Genomic DNA, 23,366 nt, shown 5'->3' with positions numbered 1-23,366 from the left:
TTAGTATAATATTGTGAACCTTGAATATAACCATGGAACCCATATGAAGTGCCACAGTGATGCTCAAAGTGCTCCCAAGAAGCAGAGAAAAGTCATAACATTACAAGACAAAGTTGAATTGCTTGACATGTACTGCAGATTGAGGTTTGCAGCTGTGGTTGCCCACTGTTTTAGGCAGATAACATAAAAAGATGCATAAATTTATCAACAAATATAGTACAGTACTGTAAGTGTATTTTCTTTCATTTATGATTTTTGTAAGAGAAAGGATATCTGCTTGGACAGGTTTTTAAAGCAGACAAAAGTGCCCAATTCTGGGGGGAAGATGCCACAAAGGAAGAGAATATCAGTATTTAAAGCAGAAAGGAATAGGCTAACTCTACTGTTTTTTGCAAATGCCGCCAGGTTTATGATCAAGACTACCCTTATCTGTAAAACTACTAACCCCAGATCCTTGAAAGGAAAAGATGAATACTACCTGCCAGTCTCTTGGTTGTACTAAAAGGCCTGGACAATGAGAACCCTTTTTCTAGTTTGGTTCTATCGATGCTCTGTCCCCGAAGTCAGGAAGTAGCTTACCAGTAAAGAAATGCCTTTGAAAATCCTTTCAATATTGGACAATGCCTCTGGCCATGTATAACCCCAGGAGCTAACGTTCATGAAGGTGTTAAAATGATCTACTTGCCCCAAAACACAATTCTTGTAATCAGCTTCTAGATCAGGTTTTGTAAGGACCTTTAAGGCTCATTAAACATGGTACTCTATGGAAAGCATCTTCAATGCTGTGGAAGGGAACCCCAATAGAGAAGACATCATGAAACTCTAGACAGATTACACCAGTAAAGATGCCTTCATTGCTACAGAAAAATCCACGAAAGCCATCAAGCTTGAAACCACAAATTCCTACTGGAGAAAACTGTGTTCCAGTGTGCATGACATCACAAGATTTACAACACAGCCAATCAAGGAAATTATGAAACAGATTGTGAATAAGGCAAAAAAGATGGGGGTAAAAGGTGTCAGGATATGGATCTTGGAGAAACTCAAGAGCAAACAGACACCATGTCAGAGAAATTAATAGAAGATGACTCGATGAAGATGAGTATTTCTAAACCAGTGCCAGAAGATAAGGAAGAAGACATTGAGAAAGCAGTGCCAGAAAACAAATTCACATTAGAGAATCTGGCGGACGAGTTACAATTATTCAAGACTAGGTTTAACTTTTTTTTATAACATGGACCCTTCTATAATATGTGAACTGAAACTAAAGTAAATGGTGGAAGAAGGATCGGATCTCATGGAAACAGTTTTAGAGAAATGAAAAAGGAAAAGGTCAGAAATTACAATGTATTTCCATAAAGTTACATCAAGTGTGTCTGCCTCTCTTGCCTCCCCTTCTACCTTTTCTGCCCCTGCCACTCCTGAGATAGCAAGACCAACCCCTCCTCTTCCTCCTCCTCCTCAGCCTACTCAACATGAAGACAATGAGGATCAAGACCTTTATATAATCCATTTTCACTTAATGAGTAGTAAATATATTTTCTCTTCTTTATGATTTTCTTAATTTTTTTCTCCAGTTTATTTTAAAAATACAGTACATAATACACATAATATACACATTATGTGTTAATTGACTATGTTATCATTAAGGCTTCTGGTCAACAGTAGGCTATTAGTAGTTAAGTTTTGAGGGAGTCAAAAGTTATATACAGATTTTCAGCTATGTAGGAGATCAGCACCTTTAAGACCTGTGTTATTCAAGGGTCAACTGTAGTTGCTTTTTTTTTTCTACCTTGAACATCTTCCCTAGATGCTCCATCATCTTCCTAGCTCTAGTTTCTTATCTCTCTAATGGAGGTAAAGCAGGAAAGTTCTTACTTAGCTGCTGTTGTGGCAAGTTAATGTCATACTCTTTAGGCTTAGCAAGAATTTGAGTTTACTCATTCTCTCCTGGAGGTTTTCTCACCTGTGCTCTTTTCTGCCTTACTATTTATTCCTCTTCATCCCCTAGGCATTCAGTTATAATGATAGAGTCTCTCTGCTAAAATATTCTCAGTGCTCTGTGGCAGCCCAAGATGACTCTATATTCCACACCCTCTCTCTCTCTTCTCCCCACTCCCCTCTCATGTGTGTGGCTTATGTATGATTCACAGAAGACACACACACACTCAGATTGAGTGCTCTGATAAATCCTGAAAGTGTGTGTTATTGAATGCAGCAATGTCAGCCATCAGCAGCTAGGCTGACTTTATGTTTCTCAGGTAGGAATCATACCCCTACTGCCATCCCTTTTAAGGAGAATAAGGAAATGTCAGACTCATGTTACAGCTCTTTCTGAAGAACTCTAAAATGTGTCTGTTTCTTCTCATGATCCTTTATAGCCTCTGTGTGGGTGAAAAATTAGAGTCACATAACTAGGTTTTTAGAGCATGGTTTGCAAATTCTGCATATAATCTTATATCCCATGTGGAAATAAATATCTGTTTGTTCTTGGTGCTTCATCTGAAGCATTCATTTTATCAATCTATTACCCTGTAATGAAATTACTAATTAGAATTGATAATATTATATTATTTCAATTATGTAAATGAATTAAAATCTAGAAATTTCAATGAAAAGATTGTGCATGACATTCAAATACTATGAACACAATTTTAAAGTTCAACTAAAAATGGAAAATATTATTGAGCTTCAAGGAGACTGGAGACATAAATTTGGAACAGAACTACCAAACTTGTCATAATTTCATAAGATAAATTATCTGAATATGGATTCATCTGAAGTATAACAAAGATAAAGAGGAAGAGAAGTGTCTGTGATTCAGAAATGCACAATGGTAAGCATTTTGTGAATCTGTTCTCTTAAGCTAAATGTCATAGTAACCAAGCCTTGTGTACTTCATGACAGCAAGATTACATATTAAAATGGAAGTTTTTCAATTCACTTCTGTCATTGTACTTGTAATGCTGGCATGATAAATATATATTCTCAACATATTTGTAAAATATTGTCCAGAAAGGGGCTAAAAAATAGAGTGCTTTTGGGGAGGGCCTGCAAAAGGAGAATATTTTCACTGATTATTAGGAACAATCTCTTTAAGACACTGGTTAATTAGTGTGTGAGTTATTAGGGTAATATTAGTCATATAGCTAATAATGCAAAGATAGCAGTTTGCTAAGGAATTTGTTGTTTCCAGTTATGATTCTACAAGGGCTTTCCTCAAATAGCATAATGATTTAAATTTGATTTTCTTAACTATTTGTTGAAAATATAGTCCATATTCCAAATGGAAATACCTTATTTGCCTATTTCTGATTATAACAGTAATAAATGTTCTTTGGAATTCCAGTGCTATTGAAAATTAGGCTAGACAGATCCTCTTTCTTTTACACAGTTCTCATTGACCACCCTACAACATCCAACTTAATTGACTTCTTATTCTTTTTAAATTCTTTTCTACTTTGTTCCTGGTTATAGTACTCTCTCCGTGAGATGTATGTTACATGAAGGCAGAGGCTTTTTTCTTTTTATATCTGTCTTATTCACTACTTAGTATGGTATCTGACAAAAGAAAAGTGCTCATTAAATATTTGTGTAGTGTATTAATCCTTTTACGTATTTATTCCTTTTCTGATTCTTTTGTTAACTTATTTTCCTTCTGCCAAATCTTAAACCTTATTACTTCCCCAGTGTTGAGACTTCTTCTCTCTCAAGACTTTCATTTTTGAGTCATCATCATCATCATAATCATGTGATATCTTTAGTTAAATGTTATCTATGTCTCTATCTATGACCCTGCTCTCTCTTCCAGAATCCAATCTCAAATCTCCAACTGCCTTATGACCTTCTTCATATGATGGTCCCTTAGTCACCTCAAAGTTAGCATATGCAAAAGTTATCTTTGGAGCACCCAACCTACAATGCTGGCTGTCATTCTGACAACTCTCTTTTAATTAATGGCATGATTATTCTACCTGCTTCAATTTGTAAAGCTCTCTATTTCTGGTAGGTAATTCTATATCGTCATTATAACCATCACCCCTACCTCTAATATAATCATCAGTAATATTTATGTGATTCTTTATTGCTTGAAAAGTATTTTTACATCTATAATTTCCTCTTTTGGAGCTTGGTCCAATCTTCTGGGGGACTAATTCTGGCAGGTAGAAATATAGGAAGCCCAATATCAGTACATTGCTTATTCACCATTGCTAGCATCTTACTCCTGGGCTTACTCTGACTTTGATCCCCAGCTCCCCAGTGCTATTATTTCTTTGCTTCTTTCTGTTATCCATGTTACTGTCTTGCAACCAAGTTTCCCTTTAATGAGATATTCTATTTCACTCCAGTTTTCCTATGATGGAACCACTTTGCTAGACAAAGCCTGCACATTTGGACTTGTGCTCATTACATGATGCAAACTAGTGTGATAAACCTAGTTATTGTATTTTATTAAATTCTTACAAAACAGTATTCATGACTCACTTGTTCCTTTTCTTCTGCCTGCAGATCTGCTTTTTGGAATTTCATTTTTGTACTACTGACCTTTGGATTTGCTTACAAAACTAAATTACTGTTTTTTTCTTGAGATTTTGAACTCTTGGTATTGACTGCTTCCAGTTTGGTCCATACTAATTTCAACCAATCATTAATTATTAAAGATATAATCCTCAGTTAAAATGTTATATATCTCTATATATTTTAAATATGTAGTATGATTTTATATATGCTTGTTTTTATTTGTATGTAGAAATATATACATATTATTTACCATATATTATATATACATGCATAGGAAAGGACTCTTTCTGGTTCCCTATCACTGGAATTTTTGCTTTTCTTCTCTCTGGTATTTTTTTCATCCTTGTTTGATTCAGACAACCTGGCTATTGTTTTACTGCTTACCCGGGATCTTAACGCTTCAGGTTTGGCTGGATTCCAGCTTTTCCTTGGTTTTAATTATAATTCATATATATATATATATTATCTGCATCAAATCCCTCTCTAGAGCATGCAGTGGATTTCAGACCTGGGATTTCATCTTGAACTTCAGCTACTGAGATATTTTCTTGCATTATTCTATTTCTAAATTATCCTATTAGAATAATTCTATTAGAATTATTCTATTTCTATATTATTGTATTTATAAATCCATTGCCTAAACCAAACCATTACTTTTGTCTCAGTAATCCTGGATCTTTTTCTTTTACCATATAGTCAAAAATATTATGTCCTTAATGCTGGTGTGGCCTGACTTAATCTCACCTCTTCTTGTGAAAACCTCCTTGACTGTGTAGCCTTCATTTGTTTTTACACCTCTTTACCCTTATAGCACTAAGAACCAGACATGTTAGTGCTTAATTATTATTGTCTTACATTGTCTGTTATTATGTATTCATCTTATTTTTAAAACTGGATTATAAGCAATTTAAGAACAGTAAGTATGGCATAGCATTTATGTGAACTGGAATAGATACTATCCTACAGTTAATGAATTGACCAAGCAACTAATCAAAGTACAGCCAGGCTGAAGATTGCAGTATGTTATTTTTTTTAAAAAGATACTTTATTTGCTCAATAAATCTAGGAAGAAATCAGCCTCACATTTTTTTGAACTGCAACTTCTTTGCTTGCCATCATTTAATTAGTTGCCGAGTTACAGGACCCTCTTGGCTAATAAGACAGCAAAATTGTCATGGATTCTCATGAATCTCAATATAATTGAATTTATAATTCATCTAAATTATTCCATTTTGTTTTTTATACTATTTGCAGTAATTTCATTCCACTTGAATAATAAGGGAATGTTTTTTCATGTTCTGTAAATATATTATTTGAGGATATTTTACTTGTTTTCTATATTTATGTATTAGTCTGTTTTCATGCTGCTGATAAAGACATACCTGAGACTGGGTAATTTATAAAGAAAAAGAGGCTTAATGGATCACAGTTCCATATGGCTGAGGAGGCCTCACAATCATGGTGGGAGGCAAAATGCACGTCTTACATGGCAGCAGACAAGAGAGAATGAGAGCCAAGCAAAAGGGGTTTCCCCTTATAAAACCATCAGATCTCGTGAGACTTACTCACTACCACACGAACAGTATGGGGAAACTGTCCCCATGATTCAATTGTCCCTCACTGGGTCTCTACCACAACACATAGGCATTATGGGAGCCAAAATTCAAGATGAGATTTGGGTGAGGACACAGCCCAACCATACCAATTTCTTTCTATAGAATATGCATTTAAAAATTGACATAAGTGTGCTAAGTGCTCTGCACGTTTCAGCTCCCAAGGAATGTATATTGTAGGAACTAAAGCAAAAAAAAAAAAAGTAACAACAACCAGGGCAGTTTTATTGAGTTAAGTAAAGAATATTTTTCCCTATATTTTAATAACCACATCTATTCTTATCTGATTTACTTTAATAATCTATTTTCCTCTTTAATGCAGTTAACTAATACTATTTCTTATACAATGGCAGTTTGAAATATTAATCCAAACATTTTTACAATTTTTCCATCCATTTTCATAACATGCCAGTGTTATATTTAGTTTGATAGGCTAAGGTTACCTTTCATATTGACGGATTTACTCTGAACTTCTAGCTGCTCTTAAGGTAGTTGTGAGGTGTTTTTTTTTTTTTTACTGTTATTGTAATTACAGTTATAGAATAAGACTGGAAACTTTGAGCAAGCTTATTTTCTGTTTTTTAAAAAAACCCAGAAACAAACAAGCTAACATGTTGATGAGATATATTTTGTTACCCTACTTTACCCAGAAAGCTATACATAAAGTTCATACAACAAGATAAAATAAAAAAAAAGCCTAAAGTGTACAAAATACATCTTGATTTCATCTTTTAAATAAATTAATATTTGTTAAACATTTGATATTTACTGAGGATATAGCAGTGAATAAAACAAACATTGTTTCTGCCTTTATATTTCATCCATTCTAGCAAGGAGATAGATGTAAAATCAATTATTTTGAAATGAAAGAACACCTAAATAAATGAAGATACACATAGTTTCCATGGATTGGAAAAATCATTACAGTTAAGATACTATTCTCCCTAAATTGATCCATAGATTTAGTGCAATATCAATCAAATTCCAAGCAGGAATTTTGTAGATAGAGAAAAACTTGTTCTAAAATGTATATAGAAAGGCAAAAAGATTAGAATAGCCAAACAGTTTTGAAAAAGAAGAGCAAAGTTGGGAGACTCATACAATCTGACTTTAAGAATTACTCCAAAGCTATAGTAATCAAAAAAGTGTGGTATTGTCAAAGGAATAGACAAAGCAATGAACTAAATGTTTGTGTTCCCCCAAAACTCATATGTTGATATTCTAACCCCAATATGATGGTATTAGGAGATTGGGCCTTTGGGGTGAAATTAGGTCATGAACGTGAAGCCCTTATGATTGGGATTAGTGCCCTTATAAAATGAACCTCAGAGAGCTCTCTCAGCCTTTTCTACCATGTGATATTACGAGGAGAAAACAGCAGTTTGCAACCCAGAATAAGTCCTTCACTAGAACCTAACCATGCTGGCACCCTGATTTCAGACATCCAGCCTTCAGAACTGCAAGAAATAGATTTCTGTTGTTTATAAGCCACTCAATCTATGGTACTTTGTTATAGTATCCTGGACTGACTGAAATATAAGCCTAGATCAATGGAACATTTTAGAAAGTCCAGAAAAACAGTCCAAACAAATATAACTAATTGATTTTTGAAAACGGCACAAACCATGAAGAATATACTTTTTCTGTGTCTTTTATTTGGGTCTTTTCCATAAATGGTATGATATTGGAACAATTTAACATCCATATGCAAAAAATAAAAAACCCCTTGAATTCAACCTCGTATCTTATACCAAAATTAACTCAAAATGGACCATAGCTCCAAGATGTAAGATATAATATACAAAACTTTAGAAGAAAACGTAAAAGAAAATCTTTGTGACCTTTAGGCAGAGAGTTTTCAAATTTGATACCAAAAGCATAATCTATAACACACACACAAAAATTAGAATTTATCAAAATTTAAAACTTTTCCTCAGTGAAAGGCACAACTAAAAGAATATAAAGTCAAACTATAAATGGGGAGAAAAGACAAATGTTGCAAATCATATGTTCAAAAAATGTCATGTATCCAGAATGTATAAAGAAGTCTCAAAACTCGACAGTAAGGAACAGACAACCCAATAAAAATAAGCAAAATGTTTTAATAAACACTTTGCCAGAGAATAAATATGGATGTCAAATAAACTCAGGAAAAATTGTCAACAATAGCCATTATAGAAATGTAAAGTAACACCACAATGAAACACCACTACATAGAATGGCTACAAAACAACTGATAATACCAAGTGCTGGTGAAGATTCAGAACAACTGCAACTCTCTTGCATTGCTCCTGGGAATGCAAAATGGTACAGCCATTCTGGAAAGTAGTTTGGCAGTGTCTTATAAAGCTGAACGTAAACTTATTATATGACTAGCAATCCTACTTTTAGGTATTTACCCTAGAGAAATAAAATTTATGTTTACACCAAAGCCTACACAAGAATACTTACAGCAGTTGTATTTGTAATTGGGCCAAGCACTAGAAACCCAAATGTCCTCCAGCAGGTGAATGCATAAGCCAAGAGTGGTACATTCCTACAATGGACTGTTACTCAGCTATGAAAAATAATGAACTGCTAATACCCACAATGACAGATAAATCTCAAAATCTCAAAGGTATTTGCTAAGTGAATACAGCCAGTCTCAAAAGGTTATATGCTGTGTTTCCACTTACATGACATTGTGCAAAGGCAAAGCTAGCAGCAGAGACCAGATCAGTGGTTGCTGGGGGCTACAAAAGGGAGGTAGGAATGACTACAAAGGAGGATCACAAGGGAGTTTTTTTGGTGAATAACATTCTGCATAGTTTTAGTATAAATGAATTTTATCATAATCTACTCTTCTGAATATTACCCATAAAATATACCATATATGATGAGAGAAAATGAGTGTATGTGTCTGAGAAATAGAAATAGTTTCCACGAGTGTTAAAAAAATCCAAAATAATAATCATATTTTATTTATTATTTATTATATGCATACATTAATATATGCATTTTACATATTTATTTTCCCAAATTATACTGGACTTCATGTAATGATGAATTTGGTTTTAGTTCCTGAGTTTGATTTGGATGAGTGCTGCAGTGTGGAACAGGTGAGGTGTGAGCTTGGGGTGGTGTTGAAGGCAGTGACTGGGACATTTTAAGCTCAGGGTCATGGTAATACATGTTCACGGTAATACATGTCTCTGATTTTTTAGACACCCCATCACAGAGGGTACAGTTTATTCTTGGAACCGAGGATGATGACGAAGAACACATTCCTCATGACCTTTTCACAGAACTGGATGAGATTTGTTGGCGTGAAGGTGAGGATGCTGAGTGGCGAGAAACAGCCAGGTGAGGATTTTTGTTAAAGGGTGAAGGTATACTAAAGAATTTTCATGTTACTAGAAAAAGAGATTTCTAATGCAACAATTTTGCAAACATCCATGATTGCTGCCGATTTTAGAAGTTGCTCATCTAGCCTGAGCATATCCTATAATGGGGTATGGGTCAGAAAGAAATCTGAAGGCAGTAATTACAGTAAATGGTGATGCAGAGCCAGCAACAGCTGCAGTCTTAAAGATAAACAGTAACATAATTTGTGTGTCATCAACAAAACAAAAGAAATCTAAAAGTAGTTTATTTCTATTTTTTCAGGTGCTGGCTTGCACCTAAATTTATGATATTATATGATAACTTGAAAGTGGGCTTTTTTTAAAAGAAAGGGCAAATATTATGATAAGATGCTTTATGTATAGTCCTGCATTTCATGTGCTCTTTCATGAGGATAAAAATAATTTGTAATATGTTTCCAGGATATGCATACATTTAAGCATAGCGGTTTTTTAAAATATCTTTTTAAATCACTTTTTCTATCATTTGTAATTAAGATTTTTACATTGCTATATAATTGATAGAGTTCTGTAAAGTTGGAATTAAATTTTGTGTTTACTTTTCATTCATCCTTCCTGATTTGCTCAGTTAACAAACATTTATAGAGTGTCCAGTATGTGCCAGGTGCAATGGATATGGCACAACAACAAAAATCTTAGATCTTGCCTTTAGGGATCTTGCAGTCTAATTTAGACAAGAAAACAAAGTTGTAAATGCTGTATAATGAAAGCTGTGACACAGGTGTGCACAAGAAACTGTGGGCACACCCAGGGTTGTCATTTACCCACTGTTTCACAAATTTTAATGTGACTACCAATCACCTGGAATGTTGTTTAAAATGTAGACTTAGTAGGCCTCAGGCATAGAGTCAGACCATGAGAATGTCATGTAAAATGTTTTGGGTTTGAGAACCAAACTTTGAGTAGCAGTTGTCTAAACCACAAGGTGAAAGAGAGGATCAGGGTAGCTTCCCTGGAGGAGGTGATTCTTGAGCTAGCTCTTGTGAATTGGGTTGGAGTTAGCTAGGCAGAAAAGCAGAGGGGACAGTATTCTAGGCAGAGATAGCAGGACGTGCTTAAATATATCATTGGCACAGGTTTAGTGTTTATTTATTTATTTATTTTTTTGTCTGAGACAGAGTCTCACTCTGTTCCCCAGGCTGGAGTGCCGTGGTGAGATCTTGGCTCATTGCAACCTCCGCCTCCCTGGTTCAAGCGATTCTCCTGCCCCAGCCTCCCTAGTAACTGGGACCACAGGCGTCTGCCACCGCGCCCGGCTAATTTTTGTATTTTTAGTAGAGACAGGGTTTCACCATGTTGGCCAGGCTGGTCTCGAACTCCTGACCTCAAGTCATCTACCTGCCTCAGCCTCCCGAAGTGCTGGGATTGCAGGTGTGAGCCACCATGCCCCTGCCGACACAGGTTTTATTGTTTTGTTAGGCTATCTCTTCCATTGTAGGGCAGCTTTATTGTTAGAAAGTCTTTATCTTAAGCATATTTATTAGATTAATTTATTAGATAGGTCCTCAGATTGCAATTGCTGTCTGAAAGCCACAGTAATTCCATTGGATCATGTTAAACTTGTAGCTGCATTTATTCATTGACTTTATTCAGTGTAGAAATAAATGCTCAATTATGAAAATGAATGTTGTGAATAACACTGGCCCAGTTAATTCTTGTTTGATATATTTTTCAGTGGTCTTTACAGCTCTCCTTTATTTAAAAAACACTAAAATCGAGACAACCAAAATGGCTACCAACTAGTTTATCCTTATTAACATTTGAAAATAAATAAAACTAATAACTGCCAGTATTTAAAATTCACAAGGTATAGGATGGCAGAAAAGTAAAAGTACTTCTCTATGCTTATTCACAGTATCTCTTTTCAAAAGTAATCACTGTTAATCTTTTTTGTGCATCTTTCCCCCAAAATTTAATAGCTGAATCTGCGTGTAAATATATGCCCTTTTAAATTTACACAACAGGGATTATATAATATACAGTGTTCATATCTTATCTTTTCGACTTAATATATTTGGAACATTTTCCATATCAGCAATTCAAATTTATATCATCTATTTGATGATTGCATTGCATTCAATTATATGGATGAACTTTCATTTATTTATTTATTAGTTAGTCTTGATAGACATTTAGGTTGTTTATTTTTTCCATAAAAATCACTGCAATGATTGCTCACACAAATATTTTGTCATTATTTTGTAAGTATTTCTGTAAAGTGAATTTCTAACAATGGCAACAAATGTAGCAAAGAGAGCAGACATTTTTTACCTTGATAAATACTGTAAACTTACCTTCATAAAATGTTTTTGTAATTTACACTTCTATCAACAGTGTATGAGAGTGCTTATTTCCTCCACATCCTTTCACAGTAAATTATCAAACTGCTTAAAATGTATTTTCCAGTTTTATAAATAAAACATAAATCTCATTGTTTTAATTTGATTATTCAAATTATTAGTGAGGTTCAACATCTTTTCATATGTTTTTATTTTTTACATGTGAACAAACTATTCATTTCCTTTATTTGTTTTATATCAAATCATTCATTATTTTCTTTATTTGCCTTTTGGAACACTTTAAATTGGTGGCATGTTATTCATTGTGAACTAACCTTTTTAATTAAAAAAATTTACATAAGTTTCCTCATAATATTTTGCATTGTAATATTTTAAATATAGACTTAAATTTAAAATAGTTTTTATGTAACCTGGTACATATTAAGATTGAGAGACTTCTACCTTACTTTTTGTCCCAACTGCATCAAAAACTACATGGTAGTTTTAGAAATATGTAATATATGTGCTCATCTTCTTTATTTGGTGACAGAAAGGGAATATAAGATCATTTTTTCCACAGATTAGTGATATAACTTGCTCTTTTATGATTTTGATAAGGAAGTTAAAGTGCCTACCTCCCTGTTTAAGACCAGAAGCATCTATCTGCCACGAGTTACAAGGAACAGATGTTCCTGCGTGACTTGAAGGAAGGAGATCTGGTGATTGTGATGACTAGACAGCTCTTGTTAGAGTCTCTTTAACCTATTGCTAAGAAGTATTTTTTCAAAGCATTTCTTTTAGAGTTCCTTCCCTACCCTCATACTACATAATAGAGCTGAAACGTAAAATTGGAATATATATTTGGGCAAAAGTAACTCACTTATTCTTATAGTGGTTGGTGATTTTTCGTCTTACAGATCAAATAGTGACCCTTGCCCACTCTCATAAAGCTAGGAGATTGCAGAAGCGATACTAGAATATAGCACCCTCACTTTGTTACAGTTGAGCAGGTAGGTTTTTGTTATGCTCTAATGGATTAACTCAGTAACATGTTTGTCCTAAACCACCAAAATATATTGCTGTTGATTTATAAAGAATAAAAAAGATAATCCATTTAATTATTCACATTCTCTAATATTATTAAATGGACCTATGTTTGTAGCCAAGCTTCTAGAATCTAATGCATGGTATAGCTGTTTGAGCTTCAGGGAGACATCTGATGAACATTGGAAATAATAACAGATATTGAAGGGGAGGGTAGATGAATTTTAACTGAGACACAATGATTCAGGGAAGGGAAGAACATACTTATTGAGGATTTCAAAAAGAAACAGGTTTTAAAGTGGCAGAAGTAATTTTGTTCTGATTGCCCTAATTCATCTAAAAACGCTAATTTTTGTTAATTCATGACTCCATCTGATTTTTCACATGCAATTTAATTCTAGAAAATCATTAGCATCACCATCTAAAGCACTTCTTTCTTTTGATTAGTATTGCAGATGGGATTAATAATTTTCTACCCTCACAGCAGAAACAAAAAGGATATTTTATCAGCTCATTCCACCTGTCACATATCACATCTTGCATAATTTATGCCCACTGTCATTGCCAAGTAAAACTTAAGCAAAGTTTTAGATTTTGAAGCTAAATTTTTGAATCATAATTATTTAATAAATGTTTGTAAAAACCAGCTGTTCACTTTTAAAAACCCTAAAAGAAGCCATATGAAGAGACTAATGAAATCAACACAATTACAGTGTCCTGCTTATAAATAACATGTAATGTTATTAATAGAAAAGTGAGCAAAGCTACCACAGCTGTGCAATTGTGGCGACAACATGTTTGACTCACTGTAGTTACCCTTTATAAAAGCTTCCCACAAATAAACTCAGAAGAGGCAAAGCAGGGGGTAGCATTTAGGCTTCTGATACATACATGGCAGAATAGAAAAGGATTATTATATCAAAACAATTTTATTGATGCTGTGAAGGCATTTGACATACAAAATTAGTAATGGTTTAAGTCATCTGGATTTTTTACTGGAAAATAATGTGGATTAAGAGCAGGTGTGAAAATAATATGGATTAAGAACAGTTAATGTCTATAAACACTAAGTTTGGATGTATTTCATTTCCCCTTAAGATGACTGTAGGTATTCTTTGATTATATGTTATTCTCTAGCTCCACCCCAGCCGTGTCCCCCAACTATCCTTAAAGAGGATGTTTTTTTTCTTGAGACATCCATTATTTCCCTGAAGGCTATAATTTTGGATGATATAGTAACTCCTTTTGGATGATAGACTTACTCTTTTTTTGTTTGAGTAGAATGAGAGAATTAAAAACCTTAGAAAAGTTAAACTGAGTTAGTGAGAATAGAACACCCAAAAAGAGTTAAGTTCTCTAGAAAAAAACCTTCTCTAGAAGCACCTAATTGACAGAATAATTTTATTCTGTATATTTTAATATGAGTATTGTAGAGGAGATTATAATAAACTTAATCCACAAAGAATTCATGAAACACCTATTTAATGTTGCTTAGTGGAAAGAGACTCCAATGTGCTAATCTTGAATGAAAACAGATCCAGACATACTGAAGGAAATGAAAATAATCTTCTCAGGGTTTAAATCCGCCCTTCTACCCCCACAGAAAAGGTCGTGCAATTGGCCAACAGTTTTATTTATTTATTTTTTAGCATTATCCATTACATATCATTCATGCTTTGAAACTCTTGTTTGCTTTGGTTTGCTATTCAAACAAATGTCAGCAGAGTTTATTTGAAAACTGGAACAAATTGCAGCACTTTAGGTCATTAACTACAATCAGGCATTTTGCAACTAACAGTGTATTCAGTGACTACAAATCTTGAAACAGTGTCTGGTGTGTTCCCAGATCAGTTCATGTCTATCTTTGAAGGATGAAATGGGATTTAAAAGAACAGAAAAGAGAGATATAGTTATGTATTTATGTGTATGTATTATTTTTAATAGTCTCTTTAACAATATTCATTTAAATATCTCTTAAAGAATTGGCATCATTCTGGAGCTGGCATAGAGCACTGAATCTTGAAATGTTTAGTATCTTTAGTAACTTGATATTTGTAACATGTGGGCACCTTTTTATGGAAAGTACCTTCTGCCTCCTCCTATAATACTCATAAAACCTATGGTACATCAAACCATCCATGCATATAACTTATATTTGGTCATCTTAACTAACAAACTGTTTGGAACTCCCTGAAGTTCCAAACTCTCTGAAAAGAACTCCATTCTTTTCTCAGAGAATTAAGCCCTCAACTTGAAGAAAATTATTCTAAAGGAAGGAAGAATAATTGGATTTTTTAAAATGTCATTTCAGACACATAAATCACTGGAACGGAATAGAGAACTAAGAAATAGACCAGCACAAGTAAAGCTTACTGATTTTTGACAAAAGACAAAAACTATTAAATGAAGGAAAAATAATCTTTTTGAAAAATAATGTTGGAGCAATTAGACACCTACAGGCAAAAATTAGCCTTGATATAAACCTCACCATGTACATAAAAATTAATTCAAAATAGTTTATAGATTTAAATTTGAAACATAAAGCCATTAAATTTTTAGAATAAAACATAAGATAAAATCTTCAGGACCTAGGGCTAGGTGGCAAGTTTTTAGACATAACACCAAAAGCACAATTCGTAAAAGGAAATATTTATAGATTGAACTTTACCAAAATTAAAATGTTTGTGCTGCGAAAGATTCTGTTAAGTGAATGAAAAGGCAAGCTACAGACAGAAAGTATTTGCAAACCAGATATTCAACAAAAGTGTTATATGTAGAACATATAAAGAACTCTCAAAGTTCAACAGTGTGAAAATAAATCAATTAGAAAAGTGGGCAAAAGGCACAGACATTTCACCAAAGGAGAGATACATATGGCAAATAGCACATGCAAAAATGTTCAATATCGTTAGTCATTAGGAAAATGCAAATTAGAACTGCTCTGAGATATTACTGCATACCTAATAGAATAATAAACATAAAAAACATAAAAAAAATAGTCATACTAACAAATGTTGGTGAGGATTTGAAAAAACTGGATCTTTCGTACATTGCTGGTGTGAATGTAAAATGGTAGAGCCCCTTATGGAAAACAGTTTGACAGTTTCTGATAAAACTAAACATGCATTTACTATATGATCCAGCAATTGGACTCTTGGGCATTTATCCCAGAGAAATGAAAACCTGTTCACACAAAGACCTCTGCATGAGTGTTCACAGCAGATTTATTTGTGATGGCAAAACCTGCAAACAACCTGAATGTCCCCCATGGGTGACTGATTAAACAAACTGATACATCCATCTTTATAATGGAATATTACTCTGCAATAAAAAGGAAGAAACTACTGATACACACAATAACTTGAATGTATATCAAGGGCATATGCTTAGTAAAAAAGTGTCAATCTCAAAAGGTTGCAAACTATATGATTCCATTTATATAACACCCTCAAAATGACAAAAGTATGGTGATGAAGAATAGATTAGTGGTTTCCAGGGGACAGAAATAGAGTGAGGATTGAGAATATAAAGGTGCAGCACAAGGGATTTCTTTTGTGGTGATGGAACAGCCTCGTATGTTGATTGTGGTAGAGGTTACATCTATCTATACATGGGATAAAAATGCATGGAATGTAGGCAGGGCATGGTGGCACATGCCTGTAATCCCAGCACTTTGGGTGGTCAGCTAAGGCAGGAGGATTACTTGAGGCCAGGAGTTCAAGACCAGCCTGGGTAACATAGTGAGACCCCCATCTCTATAAAAAAATACAAAAAAAATAGCCAGACATAGTACCTGGCTATGTAGTCCCAGCTACTTGGGAGGCTGAGGTGGAAGGATCATCTGAGCCCAGGAGGTTGTGGCTGCAGTGAGCTGTGATTGCACCACTGCACTCCAGTCCGGATGACAGAGTGAGACTATGTCTCAAAAAAGTTTTTTTTAATGCATAGAACTGCACACACACACACACACACACACACACGCACACACTCACACACACACACACAGCAACACACAGAGCCCACATCTTATCAGTATTCTGTTTTTTTTCTTTCCAACTTTTATTTTAGGTTCAAGGGGTATATGTGCAGGGTTGTTTCATGGGTAAATTGTGTGTTACAGGTTTGGTGTACAGATAATTTTGTCAGCTGTTAGGTAGTTTTTCAATCTTCCCAGTCCGCCACCTTACCTGACAGATATTTTTTGTCACCCAATAGGTAGTTTTTGATCATCCCACTCCCCACCCTCAACTAGGCCTCAGTGTCTGTTGTTCCCTTCTTTGTGGTCCATGTGTATGCAATGTTTATCTCCCACTTGTAAGAACATGCAGTATTTGATTTTCTGTGCCTGCATTAATTCACTTAGGATAATGGCCTCCAGCTCCATGCATGTTGCCGCAAAGGCCATTATCTCATTTTTTATAGCTACATATGATTGCATGGTGTATATGTACCACATTTTCTTTATACAGTCCACCACTGCTAGGCACATAGGTTGATTCCATGTCTTTGCTATTGTGAATAGTGCTGCAATGAATATACAAGTGCATGTGTCTCTATGGTAGAACGATTTATATTCCACTGGTTATATACTAAGTAATAGGATTGCTGGGACGAATGATAGTTCTGTTTTAAGTTCTTTGAGAAATGTCCAGACTGCTTTCCACAGTGGCTGAACTAATTTACATTCCCACCAGCAATGTATAAGCATTCCCCTTTCTCTGCAACCTCACCAGCTTCTGTTATTTTTTGCCTTTTTAGTAATAGCCATTCTGACTGGTGTGCAACGGTATCTCATTGTTGTTTTGGTTTACATTTCCATAATGATTAGTGATACTGAGCATTTTTTCATATGCTTGTTGCTACTTGTATTAGTATGTCTTCTTTTGAGAAGTGTCTGTTAATGTCTTTTGCCCACTTTTTAAATAGGGTTGTTTGTTTTTTGCTTGTTGATTTATTTGAGTTCCTTAAAGATTCTGGATATTAGACCTTAGTCAGATGCATAGTTTGCAAACATTTTCTCCTACTCTGTAGGTTGTTTACTCTGTTGATAGTTTATTTTGCTGTGCAAAAGCTCTTTAGGTCAATTAAATTCCACTTGTCAATTTTTGTTTTTGTTGCAATTGCTTTTGGCATCTTCATCACAAAGTCTTTTCTTTGGCTGATGTCCAGAATGGTATTTCCTGGATTTTCTTCTAGAGTTTTTATAGTTTTTGGCCTTACATTTAAGTCTTTAATTCATCTTGAGTTGACTTTTGTATATGGTGAAATGTAGGCGCCCAGTTTCAATCTTCTGCATATGGCTAGCCAGTTATCCCAGCAGCATTTATTGAGTAGGGAGTCCTTTCCTCATTGCTTATTTTTATTGGCTTTGTTGAAGAACAGATGGTTCTACGTATGCGGCTCTATTTCTGGGTTCTTTAACCTGTTCCATTGGTCTATGTGTCTGTTTTTATACTGGTACCATGCTGTTTTGGTTACTGTAGCCTTGTAGTATAGTTTGAAGTCAGGTAGTGTGATGCCTCCAGCTTCGTTCTTTTTGTTCAGGATCACTTTGGCTATTTGGAATCTTTTTTGGTTCCATATGAATTTTAGAATTTTTTTCTAATTTTGTAAAAATGTGTACATTTTTTCTAATTTTATAAAAATGTTATTGGTAGGTTGATAGGAATAGCATTGAATCTGTAAATTGCTTTGGGCAGTATGCCATTTTGATTTTGATTTTTTTCCTATCCACGAGCATGGAATGTTTTTCCATTTGTTTGTGTCATCTCTGATTTATTTCAGCAGTGTCTTGTAATTCTTGTTGCAGAGATCTTTCACGTCCCTGTTTAGTTGTATTCCTAGGTATTTTATGATTTTCATGGCTATTGTGAATGGGATTGCATTCTTGATTTAGCTCTCAGCTTGAATGTTATTGGTGTATATAAACATATACCATTTGAATATTGATTTTTGTATCCTAAAACTTTGATGAAGTTGTTTAGCAGATCTAGGAGCCTCAGGCAGGGGTTATGGGTTTCCTAGGTGTAGTATCATATCATTTGCAAAGAGAGATGGTTTGACTTCCTCTTTCTCTATCCGGATGCCTTTTATTTTTTATTCTTTTCTGCTTCTCTGGTTAGGACTTCCAGGACTTATGTTGAATAAGAGTGGTGAAAGTGGGCATCCTTGTCTTGTACCAGTTTTCAAGGAGAATGCTTTCAGCTTTTGCCCATTCAGTATGATGTTGGCTGTAGGTTTGTTGTAGATAACGCTTACTATTTTGAGGTGTACACCTTCGATGCCTAGTTTTTTGAGGGTTTCAAACATGAAGGGATGTTTAATTTTATCAAAAGCCTTTTCTGCATCTACTGAGATGATCATGTGGTTTTTGTTTTTAGTTCTGTTTATGTAATAAATAACATTTATTGATTTGCATATGTTGAACCAAACTTGTATCCCAGGAATAAAGCCTATTTGATCATGGTGGATTAGCTTTTTGATGTGCTGCTGGATTTGGTTTGCTAGTATTTTATGGAGGATTTTTGCATCTATGTTCATCAGAGATATTGGTCTGAAGATTTTTTGTTGTGTATCTGCCTCGTTTTAGTATGAGAATGATGCTGGCCTCACAGAATGAATTGGAGAGGAGCCCCTCCTCCTTGTTTTTTGGAATAGTTTCAGTATCTATTCTTCTTTATACATCTGGTAGAATTTGGCTGTGACTCCATCTGATCCAAGGCTTTTTTCTGGTTGATAGGTTTTTTTTATTACTGATTCAATTTTGGAACTCATTATTGGTGTGTTCATGGTTTCAATTTCTTTCTGGTTAGGCCAGGTACAGGGCTCACACCTCTAATTCCAGCACTTTGGGAGGTTGAGGTGGGTGGATCACTTGAGCCCAGACATTTGAGACCAGCTTGGCCAAAATGGTGAAACCCTGTCTCTACTAAAAATACAAAAAAATTAGCTAGACACGGTGGTGTGCACCTGTAGTCCCAGCTACTTGTGATGTGAGGCAGGAGAATCACTTGAGTGCAGGAACAGAGGTTGCAGTGAGTCAAGATCGTGCCACTGCACTCCAGTCTGGGTCACAGAGCAAGACTCTGTCTCAAAAAAATAATAAAATAAAATAAAATAAAATAAAATAAAATAAAGTGAAATAAAAATAATTTATTTCTTGTTTAATCTTGGGCAGTTGTATATTCCCAGGAATTTATCCATTTCTTCTAGCTTTTCTAGTTTGTGAGCACAGAGGTGTTCATAATAGTCTCTTAGGGTTTTTGTATTTCTGTCGGGTTAGTAGTAATGTCTTCTTTGTTTTCTGATTGTGTTTATTTTTATCTTCTCCCTTTTAAAAAATTAGTATAGCTCGTAGTATATCAATGTTATTTATTCTTTCAAAGAGCCAAGTCTTGGTTTTGTTGATCTTTTGTGTGATTTTTCTCATTTCCATTTTATTCTGTTCAGCTATATTTTGGTTATTTCTTTTCTTCTGTTATATTTGGGATTGGTTGGCTTTTGTTTTTCAAATTCCTTCAAGTGTAATGTTAGGTTGTTAACTTAAGATGTAAGTTTGTTTTTTTTTTTAATGTCGACATTTAGCAGTATAGACTTTCCTCTCAACACTGCTTTTGCTGTGTTCCAGAGATTCTAGTATATTGTATCTTTGTTTTCATTAGTTTCAAGGAATTTCTTGGTTTCTACCTTTACTTCATTGTTTACCCAAATCATTTAGGAGCAGGTTGTTTAGTTTCCATGTAATTGTATGGTATTGAGAGATCTTCTTGATATTGATTTATATTTTTATTGCATTGTGTTCTGAGAGTATGTTTGGTATGATTTTGGTTTTTTTAAATTTGTTGAGAATTGCTTTATGGCTAAGTATGTGGTCAATTTTAGAATATGTGCCATGTGCAGATGAAAAGAATGTATATTCTGTTTTGGTTGGGTGGAGTGTTCTGTAGATGTCTATTAAGTTCATTTGGTCAAGTGTTAAGTTTAGGTCCCAAATATCTCTTGTTAGTATTCTGCCTCAGTGATCTGTCCAATACCATCAGTAGGGTGTTGAAGTCTTCCACTATTATATTGCCGTTATCCAAGACTCTTCATAAGTCTCTAAGAACTTGTTTTGTTTTATGAATCTAGGTGTTCCAGTATTGGGTGCATATATATTTAGGATAGTTAAGTCTTCTCGTTTAATTGAACACTTTATTTTTATGTAATCCTCTTCTTTTTACTTTTTGAATGTTTTTGGTTTAAAGTCATTTTTTCTGAAATAAAAACAGCAACCCCTTTTTAGCATTCTTAAAATTTAAAATTTTACTTTCAAAGGAGCCAAGATGAAATGATTTAGATGCTTTGTCACTTATTTAGTCATCTTCACTGTTATCCAGAAGTAAATTTTAACTATAAGTTTTATTATAAGAAAGGGTTTTATCATTCTATATAAATCAAGAGGCCCAGGAGTATTTTAAAAGTGAATTTGTTATTAATGTTATTACAGCTTACAAACAATATTATTGTATGGGTAAGTTTATAGAGTTACACCTAAATAGTTAAGAAACAATATGATTTTTTAGTAATGTACAAAGACTTTTCAGGATTTTGTACTTGAGTATAATTTTTGGAGATTACATTTAATTTAATTTATTTATTTGTTCTTTTGAGGCAGGATCTCACTCTATCACCCAGGCTAGAGTACAGTGGCATTATCATGGCTCACTGCAGCCTCGATCTCCTGGGCTTAAGCAATCCTGCCATCTTAGCCTTCTGAGCAGCTGAGACTACAGGCATGCACCTCCACACCTGGTTAACATGTTTTATTTCTTGTAGAGACATCATCTCACTGTTACCCATCGCCTCACTGTTACAACATTTTAGAATCAATTTTATAAAGGGGATGACAGAAAGTACCATAGTTCTAGAAACCTTAATTGAGGACATTTTCCATAGAGAAAAACCTGTATTTCCTTAAATAGCATTACACCCTTTTAAAACTCTAGGTTTCCTTTACCACCAAATAGACTAGAAAGTAAATTTCCAATTTAACAAAGTTCTTCAGTCAAAATAACACCAGCATACATGCTATTATATAGTCTCCCTTCCTTTTGCTCTTTTTATCTGAAATCCACAGCATATGTCAGTAGATTATAATTTAATTAGGAGATTTAATAAAAGTTGTATCCACTCCTCTGATGCCACTTCCTTATGGAAAGTTTCATTATAGCCCTTCCACAGAATAGTATGTTTGAGTCTTACTCCCAAAAGAAAACCATCTATTTTTATCTAGCATAGTAGGCAATAAAGAAAACAAATTGGAATAATATAAAAGAAAAAGTGAGAACAAAGAACATTTTGCAACTTAAGATTGGCTCCAGACATGGATGAAAATTAAATGTTAAATCAGTTGTTTCTGCTATAAGCATTAGCATAAGATGTTTGAACTGAATTCAATTCAAATTACTGTATTATGGTAGGAAATGGGCACAGACTCTGGAGAAAAATAAAATTAAAAAAAAAATCTTAGAGTTGGATCCTGGCTTGACAAGGTCACTGGCTAGGTGATCTTTGGAAAATTGTTTAATGTGTTTAATTTGTCTCATCATTTTACCTGTGAGAAAACTGACCCAGAGAAGTTAAAAGACTTTCCTTTCATTACTTGGTGGTTTAGCTATATAGAAAAAATATAAATTTTTTTTATTCTCAACTAGTAGAAGACACTTTATATAATACTATTCCATTAAAATGTCTGCCAAGAGGTTGCTCCTTTGTGATATTGAAATCACAATGTGACTATGGCCTTATTCTTATATCTGACAAGAAATAGTAATTTATATTTATTAAAATCATATTTACTTTCACCATTAATTCTGATTAGGATTTTTATGCTGATATGAATAACTAAAATGGTAATCTATGTCAGTTGGGATAGGCTAAATTATGCTATAAAAATATCCTGCAATCTCAGTGGCTTAAACCCATTTATTTATGGCTCACAATTCATGTCCATCATGGATCATTGGGGTTTTGCTCGTCTGTTCATTGTATTAAACAGTGACTTAGAAACCTCAGCTGATAGATCAGTCTTCATCTTGAACTCTGCTTGTTAGATGTCAAGGAAAGGATAAGCTCCAGAGGATATCGTCTTGCCAATTAAATACTCCAGTCTGAAAGTGACACACACATAATTTCTGTTCCCACCTCATTTCCAGGTTTAATCACAGACACATGGACTCACCCAATTAAAAGGGAGCCAGGTAGTGATATTCTACACTTTCCTAGGAAGAGAGGGAGAACCAGTTATGACATGATATGACCATCACATGATCTATGAGGTATTATGGCCCTGTTTAGGACTGAAAAACTTTAAGAATAACTAATATGAAAACTTTCTGTGTAGACAAAAATGTTCTATAAAATGCCCAGCCTTGAAGAGATTCTGTTGGTGATTTGTGGCTTAAATGTAAGCTTTTTCAATATGGCATAGCTATTCTTACCTGATTGTAAATTTTGGCAGGTATAAGTAT

The 23,366-nt window shown here is 34.2% G+C and overlaps 1 protein-coding gene across 14 annotated transcripts in view; it reads left to right on the top strand.

The window, feature by feature from the left end:
• The window catches only part of SLC4A10 (solute carrier family 4 member 10), a 356,421-nt gene that overhangs the window by 206,885 nt on the left and 126,170 nt on the right, over positions 1–23,366 (top strand). For all 14 annotated transcript variants that reach the window (XM_030796800.1, XM_030796798.1, XM_030796797.1 and 11 more), the window contains one exon: positions 9,338–9,476. In XM_030796800.1, coding sequence (XP_030652660.1) covers positions 9,338–9,476 — 139 coding nt within the window. The remainder of the gene's footprint in view (positions 1–9,337; positions 9,477–23,366) is intronic.

This window comes from Nomascus leucogenys, chromosome 17 (assembly GCF_006542625.1).
Source record: "Nomascus leucogenys isolate Asia chromosome 17, Asia_NLE_v1, whole genome shotgun sequence".
NCBI lineage: Eukaryota > Metazoa > Chordata > Mammalia > Primates > Hylobatidae > Nomascus > Nomascus leucogenys.
Note: the sequence above shows the minus strand (reverse complement) of the source record. Positions and strands in the feature narration are given on the sequence as shown.